At 37.1% G+C, this 23,260-nt stretch overlaps 1 protein-coding gene across 1 annotated transcript in view; it reads right to left on the bottom strand.

Annotated features, from left to right (window-relative positions):
- Window positions 1-8,339: 8,339 nt before the first annotated feature.
- WDR44 (WD repeat domain 44) overlaps window positions 8,340-23,260 on the bottom strand; it is a 94,665-nt gene continuing 79,744 nt past the window's right edge. Inside the window, exons 14-20 of the mRNA XM_005887360.3 lie at window positions 19,239-19,361; window positions 16,742-16,933; window positions 16,432-16,533; window positions 16,100-16,215; window positions 14,874-15,001; window positions 14,343-14,477; window positions 8,340-10,606 (exon numbers count right to left, since the gene is read on the bottom strand). Coding sequence (XP_005887422.1) covers window positions 10,512-10,606; window positions 14,343-14,477; window positions 14,874-15,001; window positions 16,100-16,215; window positions 16,432-16,533; window positions 16,742-16,933; window positions 19,239-19,361 — 891 coding nt within the window. The 3' untranslated portion in view covers window positions 8,340-10,511. The remainder of the gene's footprint in view (window positions 10,607-14,342; window positions 14,478-14,873; window positions 15,002-16,099; window positions 16,216-16,431; window positions 16,534-16,741; window positions 16,934-19,238; window positions 19,362-23,260) is intronic.

The raw sequence follows: 23,260 nt of genomic DNA, 5'->3' as shown, positions 1-23,260 counted from the left end.
TGAGAGTATTGACATGGCAGAAATGGCAAATGCTACAAATTGAGGCTTTCTTTTAGAGAGCTGACTGTTGAAACATTTACCAGCACACCCACCATTGGTTGTTGGCCTTGGGAAAATCCATGGCCATACTTGACCGCCTCTTGACCTTGCCCAAGTGAGTTAGCTGCTTGAACATCTATTCCTAGCTCAGGGACTTTTAAAGTTGAGGGTGCAAAGCAGTCTCTTAGAAAGATGTGAAAAAAGATTCCTGCCTCTCACCTACAGGAGGTGTGACCCAGGAGTGTGCATGGTTAACAAGCTCCCAGGTGCTTCTGAGGAAGGTAGACAAATCAGACATCCTACAGTTTAAGTGCTGCCCAGCCAGACTGAAGGGAGAAGGCCTTGAAAAAGGAGAAACAAAATGTTCTGTTCTCGACATTAATGCTTGAGAGTGAAATGCTTTCATGTAATTGTTTACATGTATAAGATGAAAATAAATCCTTTCCCTAATAGAGATGCACAAAAGCTTGACTGACCAAATCCGGTCTCTAATGGATTATTCCTTTGATTTAGCAAATGCCCACGTCAAGGTAAAAATACAGCCAGTGAAGTCACACATAATTTTCAATCTCTCTTCTATTACTGTAGCCTTTTTCAAGCGGGCAACTCAAGTTGGATATTTGTTGAGCATCTCATACTTGTAAGGCCCTGTGATCAAGTTTCATATACATTCTAAGGGTCAGTTCATAATAATCGACCATGAAGTAGAATCATTCTCTTGTGTATCTGTTTCAACTTGGTTCCTGGAGGTTTTAAGGCTTTCTACCACACTCCACTCCCATTGCCATCGGGATCTGTTCCAGCCTTTGGTGTTTCTGCAGTCTGTCTGCACTCCCCCCACCTCATACTTAGGGATTTGCTCTTGCCACATACAGAACTTAATGAAGGTCTTTGTTTTTTTACCTCATCCCAAACTCATCTTTTGGAAGACACTCCTGATTATGGATTGTGAATTACCAAAAGCAAGATTCAAGTTCTCTTTGATCATTATTATAATACTCAGCTGTTTTAGAAAGCAGGTTAGTTCTGGTTTGCTGTGCTTTAGCAAACACTTTGTTCTGTGGCTAACTTAGGTTAGTTTTGCGGTTCACTAAAATACATGTGAAATTTCTTTGGACATTCAGCAGATTGATATGGTTCCTTCTTGCTTTTTGGTTCTCTGTTTGGTCTGGTCCCAGGAGAGGAAAATTACTGCCATCTGCTCGAATATTCCTCCTCACTCTTCCTAGCTAGGGACAGTGAAAAATCTAAGGCTTTTTGTTTTCCTAGTAATTTTAAGTTATGCTTTTGGCCTTCTTATCCAGATAATGAATAATACGAACTGCAATATTTTATTTCTTAAAGTTTATTTATTTAATTTTTTGGCTGTGGTGGGTCTTTGTTGCTGCATGCAGGCTTTCTCTAGTTGCAGTGAACAGGGGCTACTCTTTGTTGCAACGCACGGCTTTCTCATTGTGGGGGCTTCTCTTGTTGTGGAGCACAGGCTCTAGGCACGTGGGCTTCCATAGTTGCAGTATGTCGGCTTAGTAGCTGCGGTGCTCGGGCTTTTAATTGCTCTGTGGTGTGTGGGATCTTCCCGGAGCAGGGATGGAACCTGTGCCCTTGCATTGCAAGGCAGAATCATAACCACTGTACCACCAAGGAAGCCCAGCACTGCAGTATTTTAAATGTTGAGTATCAGCTAGAGGAGACAATATTTACTGATTCAGCTGATGGATGTATTTGGAGGAAAAACATTAGGGAAAATGCTTCTCAAAACACTGATTTAGGGCATGATCAGTTGAAATTAGAAATTCTAGGTGTAGAACTCAGTCAGACTGTGCCATTCTGGTGCCACAGGTCAGAAGTTCTAATGCCAACATGAACATAAAGACATTAACAACAGAAAGCTACACCTGTCCTGGCAGTTGGGTGAGAGAGGTGATGGGCTTGGCTTTATTGAGGTTCCTAGTTGCCATATAATACAGCCAGCTCTTGGAGCAGTTGAATTTACTACAGTGAAGCTCTCAGGGACACTCTGACTTGGAACCACTAGTGCCCCCTTCTGGTAGTTTTGGTTATTGTTGGTATTGGGCTGTGAGCCATCCATTTAGTGGTAAACGTGGTCCTACATTCCATATGGGGCTTCTCAGGTGGCGCTAGTGGTAAAGAACCCACCTGTCAATGCAGGAGACCTAAGAGATGCGGGTTTGATCCCAGGGTCGGGAAGATCCCTTGGAGGATGGCATGGCAATCCACTCCAGTGTTCTTGCCTGGAAAATCCCATGGACAGAGGAGCCTGGTGGGTTATAGTCCATAGGGTTGCAGAGTTGGACATGACTGAACTGATTTAACACAACACAACATTCCATATTCCAGAAGTAAGTAACCTTGGTATGGCCTCTAACAGTGACGTAGCTTGGAATACCTTAGACAAAAACGTGAGGCCCATAGAGTTTGTTTTGGAGTCTTCTTATCTCCCATATGTTTCCCTTTCTTCCTTCCTGGTACCTTCCAACATTTTCCAGAGCCCTATTTTTCTTTATTTGCAACTCTTAGTTAATGCCAAGTGATAAGGAAAATTAATTGGTATCACCTTAACTAATTACGGAGAAGGCAATGGCAACCCACTCCAGTACTCTTGCCTGGAAAATCCCATGGACAGAGGAGCCTGGTAGGCTGCAGTCCATGGGGTCGCTAAGAGTTGGACATGACTGAGTGACTTCACTTTCACTTTTCACTTTCATGCATTGGAGAAGGAAGTGGCAACCCACTCCAGCCTGGAGAATCCCAGGGACGGAGGAGCCTGGTAGGAGGCTGTCTATGGGGTCGCACAGAGTCGGACACGACTGAAGCGACTTAGCAGCAGCAGTAGGGTAAAAAACCTTCAAGACCCAAACAAATGAAGCTATACTAAAGGAAGTAAACTAAAGGCAGAGGAGTTGATATACCTGGATGTGGTGACTGGCCTTGTAGACAGGTAGGGCAAGGTGAGCCAACTGTTACCCACCCTCCTTTCTCCTACTAGTCAATTCCATAACCAGGAATTCCATCTCCAGAAATGAGCTCCCTGAGTTGACTTCAACAGACTTCACATGGCTCTGACTTTGCAGGTGACATAAACTGTGATTGCCTTGCATATCACAGGTTATCTAGCTATCTGCGGAAGAAACAAGAAAGTGAGAGAATTCTTAGCTATACTGCCTCTGAAGGAATGCTGACCAGGCACATGGACCACCAGAGTTAGAAGGAATCTTAATCTAAATATCCTATTTTGTTAGGCTTTCAGAGAATTCCTTAGCTTTTCTGAAACCACAAGGCCACTAGAACCAAGGCTACAAACCCAGGCTCCCAATTCCTTTGCAGAAGATTTTTACAATCTATGATACTGCTTATCCTTAGAAGCTCATGCTTTATACTTCCATTTTAAGGATTTATCATCTTAAGTCAGGAATTAGAAATTCTGATAAAGATATTTGCCTCTATATCTTCTACTATTATTCATAGTAATAAAATACAGGTACACCCTCAGTATCCATACATTGCTTACATTGATAGAACATCTGATATGATCAACATTTGATCCATATGATAGAACATTTATTTATGCACCATGAAAAAATATGGAAACTGCCCATGATGTGTAGTATGAATAGTATTCAAATTATCTTGTATAACTATATAAGCTCTTAAAAATATACATGCATAAAAATAAAGCTACATATTCTAAAATATTAATATCTGTTATCTCTGACTTACAGTATTATGGGTGATTATTTCTTAAACTGTTTGGTATAAGTCACATTTTCTACAATGTGTAAGTATTAAAGTAAATTAAATATTTTAAATTAGAAAGGATTTCTTATGAATTTGTGTCAGTTTATAGATAAGGTATGTAGCTACTAAAGCCTTTCTTCTACCTAAGCCTTGCTACTAGTCCCTGCCAGCAATCAACATATATAATCCAACTCTGCCTCCACAAATGCTTCTTCGAGGATAGTATTTTACATGGAAATAATCCTTAAGTCATGGTTTCTCTATAACATTTTGTTAAATCCTCCTAAGATTTAGGTTTCCCACAAAATTCGAAGTTGAAAAATGTGTAACGGATCTGCCATTATTTATGCTCTACTGCTAATCTGAAGAGGCTTTACTAACAAAGGGCTGCCCTGGTGGCTTAGTTGGTAAAGAATCCGCCTGTAATGCAGGAGACCCAGGTTCGATCCCTGGCTGTGGAAGATCTCCTGGAGAAGGAAATGACAACCCACTCCAGTGTTCTTGCCTGGAAAAGCTCATGGACAGAGGAGCCTGGTGAGCTACAGTCTATGGGGTCACAAACAGTTGGACATGACTTAGTGACTAAACCACCAATAGTGGAAAAAAGTTTCTATAATAAAGAGTGCTCTGATTGTGACCTTTGAAGGAAAAGGCCATACTTTATTATTTTTTATTCTTTACAGTACCTCAGAGTAGGAACTCAGAAAATATGCAATAAAATTACTGAAATCATAATTGTAACACCTTCATGAATTTCTGAGATCCAAAGCATATTAGACTCCCTCGAGGTCTTAACACAGATTAAGCACTGGATGTTTGCTGAATGAGTGCAACTCCAGTGGAGCAACAGGACAGACCGTAAAATTGCTTTAGGATAATGCTAAGCATCTGAAAGCAAGGCAGGGAGTTGTCTACAAAAGAATGCCATTGTTTATTTACTAAATAAGTATGGCTATCTATATCATCAAATCTTAATAGAGGAACAGATAGTATAGACGAATCTAATTTTAAAAGGTGATGTGAGTAGAGAAAAAAGGCACTGATCTAAGTAACTTTGAAAAATGGTGTTGTGACCAGGTATTATGACATAAAAGACAAGGGACTTTATGTAAAAACTGTATTCTAGTTGGTAAAGGTGTTTCTTCTGGGGATATGGGTTAGCAGTTCTGAAACTGCTGAACATGTTATGTTGTGATTGAGTGAGTGAGTGAGTGAAGTCGCTCAGTCATGTCCGACTCTTTGCGACCCCATAGACTACAGCCTACCAGGCTCCTCCGTCCATGGGATTTTCCAGGCAAGAGTACTGGAGTGGGGTGCCATTGCCTTCTCCATGTTGTGATTGAACAAATAAGTAAATGGATAGTGAATGGTGGGAACCAGGTGGCTCACTGTTGGAGAAAGAGGTTATTCATAAGCAAGAGGAGGAAACTAGAATAACCTATGCACTAACGGATCACTCAGAGACATCAGCAAGGATTCAAATCCAATTTAATATCGAGATACACGGAAAATTTTATAGATGTAGATATAAACAGAGATCTGTATGCATGCATATATTTCTTCGCTCTGTCAGCTGAGATGGCCTAAGAGAAACAACGCCCCAGTAGCAATGAGCACATCTATCACCCGGATCTTCATTTTTAATACCAGTCTCTAATAAAAGGAACCTGGATAAGTGGTTGATTACAGAACTGGAAACGTATGAAATGAACCTGGAGCATGTTAGGAGTGACATAAAGAAAGGAAGTGCTCAAAAAAAAAAAAAAGTCAAAGGGACATAGAAACCAACTTGAAAGAACAAGTTGAAAGACAAAATAATGCAGTGTTGGACTACAACTCGAAGTATAAAATAATTACCTGTAAGTCCAAGCTGATACAAACAAATGGTTGAATAAATAAATAAGGCAGAAGAGACCTATCTCCTGTACTAAACAATTCCAAGTTAAGTTATACAGATACTTGCTTCTCAAGGAGGTGGGCCTTAACTCTTCCCTACCCCATGAGTTTGGGCTGTTCTTAGTGATTCACTTCCAAAGAACAGACTTATGGAAAGTGAGAAAAAAGTAACTTTGTAGTAGAGAAACCTGACAAACACTCCTCAGCCAAGTGATAAGTCATGCTGGTACTATATATGCTTGATGTGATGTAATGAAAGAACAATCCACCTCCATGAGCTTCCTCCCTAGAGGCTACAGCCTATTGAATCATGAGAAAAATACCAGACAAACCCAACTGAGGAACATTGAACAAAATACTTAACCAGTACTCCTCAAAACTGCTGAAGTCATCAAAAGCACGGGAAGCATGAGAGAATATCATGGCTAAGAAGAGCCAAAGGAGACCTGACAACCACATGTAATGTCACATCCTGGATGGGATTCCTGAACAGAAAAAGGACATTAGGTAAAAACTAGTGAAAGCCAAATAAAGCGTGGAGTTAACAGTAATGTACCAGTGTTGGTTCCTTAATGTGAAAAATGTGCCACTGTAATGTCACATGCTAACCACAGGGGAAGTTGGTGCAGGGGATATGTGAACTATGCAAACTTTTCTGAAAAATATAAAACTATTCTAAAATAAAGTTTATTTAAATTAAGGAAGCACAATATGCCTAAATGAAAGGTATTCTGGACTGGATCTTGGAATTGAAAAAGGACACTAGTGAAAAACTGGTGCAATATGAATAAAGCTGGGAGTTTACTTAATAGTATTGCAGCAGTGTGGATTTTAGTTTTGATCAATGTACCATGGTAATGTAAGATACTATCATTAAGGGAAACTGCGTAATAAGTACGTGGGAACGCCATATTTCCTTTGGAACTTTTCTGTAAATCTAGTTATTCCAAAATAAAATTTAAAAAATGTAGTGCAGAGTAGCTAGACATACAAGCCAGCTCAATCTGCTTGGGCCAGCCTAGATAACCTGTAATCTACATGATGACATTTGATTTGTTGGGGAATCTGCAGTGGATCCCTCCCCTCTTCTCCACACCACCCTTCGCACTGGCCCTGCTATATCAACCTAAATGTATTTCATGTCCATGGATCTACACCAGTCATGTGGTTGTGGTTAACGGGGGGAACCTGGGCTCCCCAAGACTAGATGACTTACATCTAGCGAACAAAAGAAAATAGAATGGACCAAGCTTCAGAACTGAAGGCAACAGGACAGCAGTTGCGGGGAGGAGTCTGATAATCAGGAGTTAGTTTGAAACAGAAGACAGGTAAGATTTTGGGGGAAATAGACAACGATTTTAGGCTGGGAGGAGGGGGGCCAGAGACCAGTGAAAACGTTGCCTTGGTTAGGTACTGTGTTTTTTTCTGCCTTACCTCTGGCTTACTCATAAGGTCTTTTTTTATTCATGTTATCTTTGCTACTTGTAATATTAGATGAACAAAGACTGGCCTGAAAGTCAAGTGGCTGTCATGAGTTACTAGGAAGCAAAAAAAAAAAAAAAAAGAGATTGGAAATAGGATGAGAAGGGGCATTCCTAGGGCTACAGCCACAAGACAGTTTCAAGTCTCTTGCTTGTTTCTATGGCCACCTTCTTCATCAGACTGTGAGCTCTTCTGGCACACGGATGCTGTCTTATTCTTCTCTAGTCCCAGCAATGGTCTGTACATAGATGTTCAATAAACATACGCTAATGCAGAAGTAAGGCAGGAAGCTAGAAACTAGTGAAACTGGGCATGATTTTCTTTTGAAAACTTATGAGGAAATATTAAATCCCAAACATATTTTTATCCTGAATCCCCATAATAAAGACTTTAAAAATTCCGAAAATTTGATTTTTTCATATCAGTAAGGAGAGCTGGCTCTCAAAATCTGAAATTGGAATTTGGGGAATGAATATATTGTTATACATGTATTTCAAATAATAAAAAGCAACTGTTTAGCTGTATAATGTGAAAGACCAGAGAAAATGGCATGCTAAATTATGTTGAGTCATTCATATTTTAATTCCAATTAATGTAAACAAGATGAAAGCAAGGGAAGGCTTGTTATCTCTCCAAAGAGTTTTTAATGAAATGTGGCTTTAAACTTATTTAGGCAGCCACACTAACTCTGTGGTGAAATTTTCACCAGAGAAAGGGAAAATAAGAAAATATGGTTACTTTTTTCAAAAGCTAGGTTTATTCACTTTAATAGACTGTTTGTTGCCCTAAGATAAGATTGTGCTTCACTTTTTTTTAAGTATTAAAATGTTCTCTCTTTTATGATGGTGGCTCAGTGGTAAAGAATCCACCTGCCAAGCAGGAGATGCAGGTTCAATCCCTGGGTAGGGAAGATCCACTGGAGAAGGAAATGGCAACCCACTGAGTATTCTTGCCTGGAAAATTTCATGGGCAGAAGAGCCTGGCAGGTTACATTCCACTGGGTCACAAGTCAGACATGACTTAGCAACTAAACAACAAATAGATGGTGGAAGTTTTTTAAAGTGTTGAGTTGAGAAAAAAGGGCTGGTGCCCTACGTCAATCCTTAAAATACTACTCATCCATGAAATATCAGTATCTGAAAAGTGCTTCTACATCCTCTCCTCCCTTTTTGTTTTTTTTTTTTTTTGGTCTAAAACTGTACTGAGGGATTCAGGAAATGCAGTGAGAAATGTATGTCTATTGAGTACTAACTAGGTACCAAGTTTTACATATACATGATTTTCACTAAATCCTTACAATTTCAGTGAGATATTCTCATATTACAGATAAGGACATGGAAATTAATATAAAATAACATGCCCAAGGAAGGTGCTAACAGAGGAAACCAAATCTAAGTTTATCTAATTCTAGAATCTGTGCTCCTTCCTATAATACCACACCACTTAATATAGTGAGTTTCTAATACAGTTCATTTTAGGGGAAAATGCTGTTCAATTTTTCTTTACATACATCTTGATGCTACCTTTTCAAACTCACTTTCTGACTTGTAACTTTGCAGTATATTTATATAATGATAAACCAATATTTTCAAAACTAAATTTAGAAGTATCAGTATTGTTCTCTTAAGCTTGCATCCCAACTATTTTGCCTTTGCCTTTTTGTTCAAGACACCACATAAAACCCATCAGGAAATATTCATATGGCAACACCCCGATTATATGCAGTTGAAACATCCAGCACCACAGCAAGACTACAAGGCATCAGGCAGAAGTCAGTGAAAGCCAAGCAGCCTCAGAGAGTTGAAGACACTGAGTTCTCTGAGACACTAGACCAATTCCACTGCCATCCAGACCCTGAGACTAAGAAAGAGCCTGATTAGAAAGCCAATGGCATAACAACTTGATCTGTCAGGCAGAATACAGGAAAGTGAGCAGAGAGGTGGGGGACAGTGAGGGAGGTGGGAGGAGAGGAAGGAGAAAGCATGTTGCTGGCAAGAGGAAGAAAGCAGCATAGAAATAAAACCAAGGTAAACAATACGGAATGAACTAGAAAATCCGGGACACTCAAGACTATGCTGATTAATATGGATATGATCATGTCTCCTCAGCTTCTCACTTACATACTGAAAACAACTGCAGTAAAGAATGTATAAGCATAGAGATGAACTGCTAGCAGTGTTCATTTTAGAACTAGAATTAAAAACTATTTTTCTTAAAGGTATGTAGCTAATACATTATAATTTAGGGGTCCAAAATGTGATCTCTGCTTGCTAAAAATCAAATTATAAAACACGACTTTTATTTTCTTACATTTCTCAAGTTACTGAAGTCATTGGAAAATAAAGTCACATGTTTAACAACTTTTGGCCACCAACTTTTAATAATACATATTTAATTTTCAGAAACATATGCTAACCATCAACAACATTATCAGGGTTCCATCAACCCCAGATGTTATTTCATTGGTACATTACATCAGTATTTACAAAGGCTTCCAAATTTAACAGCACAAAACAAAACAGCTTAATTTTTAAAACTACAATGCTTTAAAAAAATGTAAACAGTTCATTTTTACATTATTGTAAAAAAGAAGACTCACTCCTTAATGCGGCTTAATTTTTTTTTAAGTGAGCAAAGCCTGGTGCTCATGGATAAAGAATGAAAAGAATTCTTTACATAGAAACATTGTGCTCCAGTGTGGCAAAAAAAAAAAAAAAAATTATATATACACATACAAAGAAAAGAATCTTAAGTCCACAATTTAGACCACACACACAAAAAAATCATCCCCAAATTGAGAAATGTATAAAAACCATTTACACATGGTTGTTGACCTACTGAAAACCTATATAACATTTTTAAAACAATAATTCAGTCAAAAGATACCACTTCTCTTAAAAATGAAATTTTGTGCAAAAGAAATTATTTAAGCTAGAAACAAGACACTCCTCCTCAATAAGAGGCCAAAAGAGCCACTGAAATAATTTAACTCTGTTAGATTTAGTGCATGTAACCAAAAGGCACACACATGTGATTAATATATTAATATATTTTCATGCAGAAACCTGTGCATGTTCACAATTATATAACAAAAACACAAACGGAACAAAAGGGAAAGCCTAATGTTTGGCAATGTTATTCCAGCTACATTCCTTTTAGTCTATCAGTCCAGGGTTTACTAGATCATTAACATTGCCTCTCAAAAAATATATTATATTTGAACAACTTCCAATAAAAATTAAAAAAAAAGGATGTTAACCTGAAACACTATGATTTTTTTTTCAGTCCTGGTACATACAGAAACTTACTGATATGTTTATTTTAAATGTCATTTCAAATTAAGATAAATTTTTCCTTTTGTTAATAAACACTTTGATTGCTCCAGTGAAGTCAGCAGAGAGAAGAACTTCTGTGTTGTCTGTCTTCATAATACCTTAAAAGCATAAAAAAAAGTTTTTTATTGATTTAAAAGGAATATGAAGCCTACTGCCACAAGCTTGTCACATGCCCATGACCCTCCACCTCTGGGGTGGGAAGAACCTCTCCCCGCCTTTTCAGTCTGTTTCTTGGCTTGCTCCCATAATCCTTTCATCCTCCTGTATCTCTCCTCTCTGAGGCTCAATTCTACTTTACCTTGTCTTAGCTGCTCTTTTCCTGGCATAGGGAGATTATGGTCCCTTTGGGGCCTGGAAGCCTGGATTTAGTCCCAGGCAGCCAAGGCCTCTAAATTGTCTAATTCTTCATTTCATGGCAAGAGTGTGTGTGTGTGTTAGTCACTTAGTCATGTCCGACTCTTTGCGACCTGATGGACTACAGCTCACCAGGCTCCTCTGTCCATGGGATTCTCCAGGCAAGAAGAATACTAGAATGGGTTGCTGTGCCTTCCTCCAGGGGAATCTTCCTGACCCAGGGGTTGAACCTGGGTCTCCTGCATTGCAGGCACATTCTTTACTGTCTGGGCCATCAGAGAAGCCCTCACAGCAAGAGGCTAGTATATTATTCAGCCCCAGGACTGGAATGTTGGCAAGATGGGATCAGCTGGGCAAGTCTTTTGCTAACAGGGCTCACTAATAAGGTTGACAGTAAGGTTTACTGTACAGCAGACATACTGGAACTGCCATGAAATGAAGTATACATGATTGCTCTGTGAATGCTGACAACACCTTTTGCCTTTCCAGTCCATACTGAAGAACTATGTAGCTAAGCTGAATGGCAAAAATGCTTACCTCTTATGTTTGCTGGTAAAAACATTTAACAAACAAAATTCAGCGTTAACGATTATGCACAGGCAAAAATTGTAGACTTAAGAAGTGCTAATTTGTAAGGACGCAGATAATCCAAACTTTAAATGGAAAGTTGTGTACAGGATGAGTTAGACAAAATGGTTTCACTTAGATTTGCTAAAAACATATGCTAAGCCTTTGACTATTCCTAATACACTTTTCGTTTATCTCAAAGTACCATCATGCAGCAGAAGCAGCAGCAAACAACTGACAGATATCAGAGAGGCTGGAGAATAAAAGAAGTCATCATATATATAAATATGAAAATGCTTTATAAGATACTATATAATGAAGACAATAATATCTATTACACGCCAGGCATTTTGCTAGATGCATGTCTTATCTTTAATTCTTATCACAACCTTGTTTCTTTTTTTAGTTTTCAGCTTTATCTTTTTAAAAATTGAAGTATAGTTGATTTACAATATTGTGTTAGTTTCAGCTGTACAGAAAAGTGATTGAGACATGGATATACTTGGAGGTACATAAATATTTACATGAGCTTCCCACATGGCGCTAGTGGTACAGGACTCGCTTGCCAGTGCAGGTAGATGTAAGAGACATGGGTTCGACCCCTGGGTTGGGAAGATCCCCTGTAAGAAGGTATGGCAACCTACACCAGTATTCTTGCCCAGAAAACCCCACAGACAGAGAAGCCTGGCAGGCTGCAGTCCATAGGGTCGTACAGAGTTGGACACAACTGAAATGACTGAGCATGCACGCACATATATGTACATATATATTTTTTCCATTATAGGTTGTTATAAGATATTGAATATAGTTCCCTGTGCTATATAGTAAATCCTTGTTATTTATCTATTTTATATATGGTAGTGTGCATCTGTTAGTCCCATACTCATAATTTCTCCCTCTCCTCTTCCTTTTTGGTAACTGTAAGTTTGTTTTCTATGTCTGTGAGTCTGTTTCTGTTTTGTAAGTTCATTGGTACTATTTTTTAGATTTCATATATAAACGACATCATACTTATCTTTGTCTGTCTGACTTACTTCACTTAATATAATCGTTAGGTCCATCCATGTTGCTGCCAGTGGCATTATTTCATTCTTTTTAATGGGTGAGTAATATTCCTGTGTGTGTGTGTGTGTGTGTGTGTGTGTGTGTACTTTTGATTTGCATTTCTCTAATAATTAGTGATGAGTCAACTGGGGTCGCAAAGAGTCAGACATGACTGAGTGACTGAACTGAACTGAATAATTAGTGATATGGAACATCTTTTCATGTGCCTGTTGGCTATCTGTATGTCTTCTTTGAAGAAATGTCATTTAGGTCTTATGCCCATATCAAAACCTTATCAATGAGGTATTACCACCATTTTAAACATGAAGAAAATGGAAGCTTAAATAGTCAAATATGTCAGGAATAAAGAGGAGGGCAATCAGATATACTTTATGATCTCATACCCTGGGTTTGAGAGTATTCTTAGAATAGACCTACACAGGTAGAAAACAGCAAACACAAATCTGAGTATGATCCAAAGTTGTGCCTCTTTAAAAAGGACCCAGCGAAGTAGTAACCGAACAATGTTAATTCGGTACGGTTTTGAGAAGTTTAAAAAAAGCACTTTCCATTTTTCCTCAAATAGTTTTAAAAGCTAGAACTTTCTGTGCAATGTGTAGGGGAAATGTACAGAGTGCAAAAAGGAATCACTGGACAAAAAAAAAAAAAGAAAAAACCCAACCAAACAACTTAATTTAGAAGACAGAAACAGGATTTGACTGTGAGGGAAAAAAATGAAAAGAAATATTTCCAAACAGGCATTTAGTAAAGGTATAATAATTCTGAGTTGGTTTATTTTTAAATCATGTAAATGAAAGAAGTGCTAGACTGAAGCTTGTCTTTGGTATCAAAATTTTGCTTCACAGACAGAAGAAATAGTGTATTTAGTGCAGTGTAGAGTGCAAACAATACCACAAGGGAAACTGCTTGAGATTAAATAAATATGCTTGAGAACTTTTAAATATTCAAATAATTTTAGAAGCACTCTTGGTACACTGTATGCATTGCTTTGTCTTTATAACACTCTTCAAGACCTGGTATAGTCTCTAAAGTGAGAAAACGCATTTACTAAAATATTCTGCAATTGATTATAACAATACAAACCGTTTTTGTTAACAATCGGTCCAAATTCACATGGCTCTACCTTGTTCTTAAGAATTAACAGGAAAATCATTTTTATATAATTGGCACTCAGTACTACTTGATGGTTTCTTGTCACTTCCTAATCTGAGCATTTTATATAACTGAAAGTACTATTTGTTATTAAAGCCTTAGGACAGGCTTAGAGATATTGGGTTGGCCAAAAACTTCATTCAGGTTCTTCCATTGGCTGTTACGGAAAAACTCAAACAAACTTTTTGGTCAACCCAAGAGCTATCTATGAGAAGCTTTAAATTTGTGGCAAGAGAAAAGAATATTGCTTTCATTTTGGTTTAACTCACTTATTCAGTAATTCTTTATTAAGCATCTACCATATGCAGGCAAGCACTGGGCTAGGCACTGGCACTACAACAATAAATAAAACACATAAAATCTGTGTCCTCACAGAGATGATACTGTAGTAGAAGAGAAAGGTGATATATTGTGTATATATTTGTGTCTTGTTTGCATTTCTCTAAAGAGAACAACTGTTCATAAAAAATTACAACTTTTCAAAATTTTCATTTTTAATTCCCAGGTGAATTTAAGAGAAGTAAAACCTCTAAGAATTATGTTACCAAAACGTTTAGAAATGAATATCTGTCAACCATTATGTTGTATACAAGAAATATTCTTCATATTCATGAAGACCTCATAATACTCTTAGATCAATGAAGCTACTAAAGGCTGATCAGAGAGCATGAAGGACAAATAAACACAGGTACCTACCAGAGGGCATGGTTTCCAACACTTCGGCATCTTCACCTTTTTCATTTCCTTCTGATTTTTCAGATTGCACATCCAAAGACAACATCAAACTTGGGTTTGGAGCAAAGATAGCTGATGTAACAACTGCATTATGTGCTGTAAAAAAAATCAACTTTAGGATAACTAATAAGCTTGATTCTAAACATCAAGATAAAAAGTGTAATACGCAAAAAATATAATAGTGTATGTTATATACAAATATCTTTAGAAATGAACAGATAAGAAGTAACTCAGAACTATTTAAAACTCAAAAATATTTTCTTAAAAAAAATACCCAAAACCACATACAAGTTCTGAGATTCCATGACTTCTCAAATTTTACACAAGTATAAGTTCTTCCTTGGTATAGAAAAGTCAAACAAAGCCAATACAAACTGAAAGCAGTTAAAACTGCCAAACTCTCTCTCTGAAATAATGCCTATATAAATTTACTTTTATCTTCATTTTAACTTTATTTATCTAAAAGACACACCAAACTGGGCATTTACTTACCTTTAATACCTTCCCAAAAGTCATTACGATCTCTCCTGACTGAAGTAAACTTGCTTAAGTCATGGTAAGTACTCCAGATATAAACATACTTATCTTCTGAGCCACTAACAAGGTAATTAAAATCATGGCTAAATTTAGGGAAGAAAGAAAAAGAATCAAAGTTGTGGGGCTTTTTAGGGGTCTCTCTCTATCAGAGCTTCCTAGTTTGAAACACCTAAGAAAACATCCAAGAGAACTTGCTGAAATACAGACTCCTAGCCTCACTTCAGAAGCCCTGAACATGTAGGGTTGACATGGGTGGCCACTGGCATTCATATGTTCATCAAAGTTCTAGGTAACTGCTGCTGGGTTAACCCACACTGGGAGGAATGCCTGTTGTTGCTGCTTTGTCTCTAAGTCATGTACGACCCTTTGTGACACCAGGCCTGCCAGGCTCCTCTGTCCATGGGATTTCCCCAGGCAAGAATACTGGAGTGGGTTGCCATTTCCTTCTCCAAGGGATCTTCCCCACCCAGGGATGGAACCTGTGTCTCCTGCACTGCAGGCAGATCCTATACCACTGAGCCACCAGGGAAGCCCTCAGGAGGAATGAATGTCTACTTAAGAGATAAAAGAGAGAAGCTGAATACTTTATTAATTAAATTACTGGGTAATTACTGGGTAGTTCAAGAAAAACGGAGAACTGGTAAGAAAAGGACTGAAATATGAAATAAAGAGGGCTATAAAGAAAGAAGAGGTAAGTATTTCAGGAGAGCCTGTAGACCCTAAATTAAGAGTTCAAGTAATAATGACATGTAAAGGTGTATACAGGACATTGTACCTTACAGTCTCAAAATGTTTTATTAGTTTCTGTACTTAAAAGGCCAAGGGTGAGTGGTAGTGGGATAAATCTCCTCTTACAAAAGCACAAAGTACAAAAGCACAAATTCTGGAGCTGGGAGTCTTCTAATCCTGGCTCTGATATTACCAGTGTAACTTAAGGCAAATTACTTAATTTTCTGGATGTTGCTTCTTCATCAGCAGAGGAGGAGCAATTCTAACTCTACCAAACAGGTGGATAAGGTAAGTTCTGTATGATTGATAATATGAGATACCAGTTGTAAAAACCCAAAGTGACTAACACCACTATACATAAACATATAAACATAAGGTATAGATCAATGGAAAAGTGGGAGTAGGGGAGAAATATTCTGATCTCTATGGGGAATTCCTCATTGCTAATTTACCTGAAACTTGCTTTGATCTGGCTGCTGCTGTTGACATAACCCTTATACTTCATGGACAGCGACAAATCTCTAAGATCATATAGTCTGATTCTGGAGTCATTTGAGGTTACCAGTATCTAAAAACAAATCAAAGGAAAAGTTAAAAATACCACCATTTAATCTGTGTTAAGGTACAACTAAAAAAGGGTGTTACACAAATATAGAATATACCTCAAAACTAGAAAAAGCAATATTCCATAAGAAAGGAAATATATTCTTAGCCAAGATATGAAGAACTTACTTTCAGGAGTCTATATATAGTGTGGAGAGAGATGGTTTTGAACACTTAGTACCTTGTTTTCTCCAGGTAAAGGCTCAATGCCAGTAATTTTTCTTCCAACCTTGTTGCGCCCTCTGGTAGATCGGACATGTATCTGTGTGTGGTATTTCAAATGCTAAAAAGAAACCACAATTTAAAAAGATCAGAATTAGAACCTCAAAGATCATCTGAGCCAATTCACAGACAAACATGGTATTAATATTATTTGTCCCAATTTACACATAAGGCAGTTAAAGCCCAGGGAGGATACACCAACTTATTCCAAACCACAAAAGGGTCTTCTAAGTGTTCAAGTATGTAATTTATACAAGATAGTCATTTACCTCTGTATCATAGAAAATACACCTGCCGTCATATGTTCCAATCACTGCATATTTGCCATTCTGACAGAAATTTGCAGCTGTGATCAATTTTGTTTGCCCATCTACTTCATTCCACAAAGCCACTTTTTTGTCAGGTATGTTCCAAAGGCGGAGCTTTCCATCCAACGACCCACTTAGAAAATACCTGTCATCCTAAAAAGGTGGCAAAAGAGGAAGCTTTCATTTTACCACATGAAGAAAAACTAATCAGCAAATCAATACATCAAGTCTATAAGGAATAAATGTTAAAATATGTATGATTTTATCTTAAAAGTATTAAAGTAAGCATTATTTTATTCATTAAAAATAACAATTAGAAACCTCAATATTCATTTTTGAGAAATGAGGTTCTAATCATTCTATCATATCATTAAACTGCTTTTCCCAAAGAATAGATGTTAACAGACAATAGAGAAAATATCATGTAGAAGTGTTCTGTGATCAAATAAGTTTGAGAAATTCTGGGTTCTCTGTTAATGCGCGTTCTGAATCTTTAATCACCGCCTTTCTGCGGGGGGTTGGCAGGGGGTCAGGTAGGGACACCTAGCAGGGCTAGCACCTTCAAGGAATGTCCGGAGACATTTCTGATTGTCACAAAATAGGGGGTGGGCGCTACTGACATCTAGTGGGTAGAGACCAGAAATGCTGTTAAACATACTACACTGCACAAGACAGCCTTCCCTCTCTCTATAAAGAATTATCCAACCCAAAATGCCATTAGTGCCAAGGTTTAGAAACCTTGTTCTAAATTAAACCAGGCCTATTACAAAGTTGCTCTAATTTTTGGTAACATAAGAATTAAAGATAAAATAATTAGGATGCCAAAACATGAAACAGAGTTTCTTTTCCACTCAAGATTATTATTCTTACCTACTTCTGAAGCCTGTCAAGGATAACCTTCATAGAATAAGTATCTTTACGGATATGGTATAGTAGGCTCAACTCAATGTATACCAGTAGAAGTGATGAACAAGTAAAAATACTTTATCTTGGTCTTAAAATTCAGAATTTTATTTATATACACATATACACATGTGTATATGTGTGAGTATCTCTATTTTGCTATTTCTTTTATAACCCTGCTTCCTTCCAGGTTACATTATTTGATACAGTCATATTTCCAAGGAAAATGTCAACATCACTCCATTCTTCCCTAGCCCCTCTCATAAACTCTCCAAGTAAGCAGAAGTTTTAGAAATAAGGCTTTTCAGTTTCTAAAATAAAACCAAATAAAGGTATAGGAAAATTGCTGACTAAACAGAAACCTTAATGATAAAGTACTACATGGATAACTATCAGCATCTAATACCCCTCTCTTTCTACTCTGATACATTATAGTTAAAATAGATGTGGGGGATTTTGTTCACAGTTGCTGACAGGGGTAAACCCATTCCTGCTGCATCCTTAGGTGACAGGATGGGGGTATTTTTCAGAAAGAAGCCTCAAGAGCTTGATGGTCAAACTGATATGGTGTTAACACAGATTAAACATCTTTAATTTTCAAAAGTTCTTAATCAAGTACTTTATTAATGCCTATGTTATAAGCCTGCCCAGGGAGGGAAATTATATTGAAAGACAAAAGTCATTCTTCTTTCTTAATCTGAGGAAAGAGAGAAAGAAATGTGAATATAATTGAAAGTCTCCATTAAAAAGACAATGGGTATTAATATATAGAGATGAGGACATGATTGGAAATGTAATCATATACACTAACATAGGGGAGGGAAAGTCAACGAAGGTCAGCTCAAGCCTTCCACTTATTTCAACCTAGCTGGTGAAGCAGCACCAACACATGACATCCCTTGTCCTTACAGCTGCAAAGAACTAAAGCTTCTCTAGCCTTATGCGTTTAGTGGATCTATCTTACAAGGGCATCAGATAGGTCTGGAGTCCATGATAGTAGACTTTTCTCCTTTAGTTGAAATCATACAAAATTCCTTCTGGAGGAAAGATATTATAGGATTTTCTACACTGAAAATGAGTAAGAGGAGATCTCAAGATGAACAATGTTTTCAGACGTGAAACAGGAGTTCAGTCTATCTTGTAATGAATTTTTGTTTTTGCCACTTTCAACCTTTTCTTTGTCTCTTCCCTTCCTGACTCTCTTACAAGTATTCCTGCCTATATGCTTCCCTTTCTTATTTACCTGCTGTCTTTTCGTCTTCCACCACCTCCAACCTCTCTCCTCTTTAATAGGATATCTTATTTATTTATACCCTGTAGGTTTTATTAAAGACTTGGGATGATTTTTCACTAGTGGGATGATTTTTCACTAGTATATTGATATTTAGACTATAATATTTCCAGTTCTTCTAATGCAGATTAGTACAATATTTAGTTCCTTTCTTATTTCTAAAGCAGAATGAAACATTAAGTTGCTGTAAACTATACGGCTATTAATAGTTTTTGGTCCCCTCACCTTCCTCATTAGTATAACAAAAAACATTTTAACACTTACTCTTGGATGGAAAGCTATGGCAGTGACAAAATCTATATGCTGAAAACAGCAAAGGCATTCTCTTCTGGAAATGTGCCATAATCTGACTGTTTTATCCATTGAAGAAGAAAGCAGAAAGTAGTTCTATGGAGAAATTGACATTGATTATCTTATCATCATATAAAAAATATTTACACCATAAAAGTGAACTTTTAGTTTTAGTACCTCAATAGTTTTGTTATTATTACTGTTATATGCAGCATCAGACAGCACAAAAAGATATCCAATTCACTTGGACAATCCCGTTTTTTCCCCAAATAGTTAAATACCATATTTCTTTGATCCTAAGACTTTTTCACATTACATATTCTGAAATGAGCATGAATCTTATGACTTCTACTGAAAGAAATTTGCAAGATGCCAAGAGAGGACCAGGGTGTGCCTTAGTCATTGGAGTCTGCACCTACTGGAAGTTAGCATCACTTTGGTTATATTCACATTGATAATACCAGCGAATTTTAACTTACATGAGTTTCCTAACTGTCACTTAACATGCCTTCAAAAAGATCACCGTCCAAAGCAGCATGGAAATAAAAAGTTATTGTGCACCTGTCACACCTCAGGCAAGAAAATTAGAGAGTAGAAATTGTCAAATGTCTCAGAATTTTCAAAGCTGGAAGAGGGTAGTGTAACTGAGTTAGGCATTATGATGGCTCATCACCAGAAACCAAACATCTATTTGTCAAAAGCTTCCAGCTGGCAGAAGCTCTTTAATTTCTAAACACAAACCTATTTAAGGGAAGAACTATGAGTTATGCTGAACAAGGAAACTCAAATGAAATCTTAGTATTCTTTGGCATGAGTAAAGGTGCTAAACAAATTGAAATAATGATGATATTTACTGAGTACCTACAATATGCTAAACGTTGTTCTCAGCACTATACAGCAATCCTATGAGGCATGTACATTATTATCTGCTTTTGCAAATGAGAACACTAGGGTAGAGAGGTTAAATAATTTGTCTAAGACTATACAGCTTGTCAGTGGCAGAGCTGCAATTTGAACCCAGGTAGTCTGGCTCTAGGTCAGGCTCTAACCACTATACTACTATGCAGAGTGCTTATGAAAAATGAGATGTTTTGTTATTTGCTTAAAGTAATAAAGACTATTTAATCTTTGAATGTAAAAAGACTAAGCACAAATATGGATTCAGATATGTTACTGTACTGATACATATATGCTATCTGGGCCAGTGGTAAAAAAAAAAGTATATTTTATGTGGTATACCTATTTTAAAATAAAGATATATCTTACAACTAAAAATACAACTTTGACAAGTTAAAAAAGAAAAAAAAAAATCTAAAACCCAAAAACAAAAAAAAAACCAAAATAATGGAAAAAATAGAATTTTCAAAGATTTACAATAACTTCTGAAACATCTAATAATTCTTTTTTTTATTTTCAAAGGTCCACTCAGTTCCATAAGTTTTGAAGAGTATATACAGTTTGCTTTATATTTCCTTATATTTAATTAAATATAAATAATTATATTTAATACACTTATATTTAACAAATGTATAAAAACTAAATCTATGGTCTGCTGTTCATTAAAACTGAATTTATTCAATTCTTCCAACAGTCCATTGGTTTAAGTATACAAAAGAAAAACTAAGACATCCCTAAAAGTGAAGATGTCGAAGATGTGTTAAGACTGGTTCTATTATGCTAAGAGATTTTTGTTCAATAAATACTTATTAACTAAACAAAATTAAATAGTTTTCTTGAACTAAGCAAGGTCTTATGAGTCAGAAAAATTAGATTCAGATCTAGGTTCTACCCATAACTAGTTTTGTGATCTGGGATGGGTCAGAGGCCCCGTCTTCTAATCCACAATATGAAATAGCATCCACCTCATAACATTAACAAGGTAAATGTTAAAAAAAAAAAAAAAAAAAGAACTAACAAGGTAATTCTTGCTACCTGGCACAAAATAAATTTTCAACAAACAGAAAACCCCCTATAAATATCAACTGTGCTAGATACTGAAAGAAAGAACAGTAAAGAAAGTCAGACCCCTACTCTTGAGGGGCTTAGAATCTCATTGCCAATAAGACCTAGAAATGTACATACATAAATAGTTAAGTAAAAAGAAAGTTTAAGGGAAGAGCACACAGACAGATGAAGGCCTTAAGAACAAAACTAAGGTGTTCTGGAGAAGAAATTCTGCCTTAGGACTCCAGTATGACACCTGCTGTGCTTTCAAAGCCTGCCCTACAGATTTTAAACTTGCTTGGCCCCACAATCATGTGAGCCAATTCCTTAAAATAAACCTCCTGATGTATATATTTTCTCTTGGTTCTGTTACTCTGGAGAACCCGGACTGATACAGTGGTCAATGGAGAATTAATTTCTTCAGTTAGTTTTACATTTCACAAAAAATACTGGCTTGCTTTAAGACAGTAAAATGAGTGCAGGGTTCACAATTAGGTGCTTTGTACTTCTTGTTATAGATGAATATGATTATCAGATTTAAGGATACTTTATTATTATTTTTATATTTTTTTTCTTTAAATTTTTAAAAGAAAAATCCATCCTGAACCCTTAAACTTCCATCTTCTGACAACACAGATTTCATACAGGGTAGGGTGAAGGGGGAACAAAGGTACAACTGGGGCTCAATTTAGAATTAGACTACCAGGTGAGGCCCAAGCTTGTTCCAGGAGGTTAGAGAAAGATGTTATGAAATACACCTATAATATCTAAACAAATATGATAGGAGTAGCAATTCATAAGTGGAGTGACTCAAAGCTGGAGCTCAGGGAAGCCTGACTCGCTAGTATGTGTACATGCTCAGTCATGTTCAACTCTTTGGAAGTCCACCAGGCTCCTCCATCCATGATGAGATTTTCCAGGCAAGAATACTAGAGCGGGTTGCCATTCTCTTCTCCAGGGGATCTTCCTGACTCAGGGACTGAACCCACATCTCTTGAATTGGCAGTCAGATTCTTCATCACTAAGCCACCTGGGAATCTGACTTGCCAATACATACCAGTGATATCTTTGTGATACGTGAAGTTCTCCTGACATAGTTAAAATATATGGGCATTACCAGTATCCTTGCTAGTATTTTGCTAACTCAGATGACTTTTCTCAATTTAAGGCTTTTAAATATTACTTTCCCCCACAAATTCTTATTATATATTAGATTCTGATTACTGACAAATTTTAATACAAAGAAAGATACTGAATAATGCAAAAATTCCAAAAACGGCTTCATGTTTCAGATCTCTTAAAAGAAATTTAAAATAGCTCTTAAAATTTTTGCAAACTTCTAAGATATTTGATTGGTGGCAAAATAGCCCCCTACTCCTAAAATAATCTTGCTCTAAGGAAAAAAATGGAGAAGGCAATGGCACCCCGCTCCAGTACTCTTGCCTGGAGAATCCCATGGACAGAGGAGCCTGGTGGGCTGCAGTCCATGGGGTCGCTAAGAGTTGGAGACGACTGAGTGACTTCACTCTTTTCACTTTCATGCACTGGAGAAGGAAATGGCAACCCACTCCAGTGTTCTTGCCTGGAGAATCCCAGGGACAGGGGAGCCTGGTGGGCTGTCGTCTCTGGGGTTCCAGAGTTGGACACGACTGAAATGACTTAGCAGCAAGGAAAAAAAAGCATAAAATGAAGATTTGTAGAATATAATTGTTAAACCTAAATTAATAATTTCATGAAGGTAGCAGACTAGCTCCAAAACAGTCTTGACCAGCTAGGTCAGACTTCATCTTTGTAGTTGAAGTCATACGCATTTTGCTGAGGATAGTTATTTTGCAAAAATACTTTATAAAAGAAGCAAGAAGTATATAGACAGATCCAGATAGAAGCTGTTAAGTAATATAAACATTTTCTTATTGAGCCTAATCTATCATTTCTCTTTTTTAATTTCAATTAATTTGTAACTCCCACAAAATAGCTACAGACATTCGGACTTGATGGTGACAATCATACAAATAAAACATTTGTTCCTATCCTAAAAAGTTATACAGAAT

This window comes from Bos mutus, chromosome X, assembly GCF_027580195.1.
Source record: "Bos mutus isolate GX-2022 chromosome X, NWIPB_WYAK_1.1, whole genome shotgun sequence".
Taxonomy (NCBI): domain Eukaryota; kingdom Metazoa; phylum Chordata; class Mammalia; order Artiodactyla; family Bovidae; genus Bos; species Bos mutus.
The sequence above is the reverse complement of the archived record's forward strand: the minus strand, read 5'-3'. Positions and strand labels throughout refer to the sequence as shown.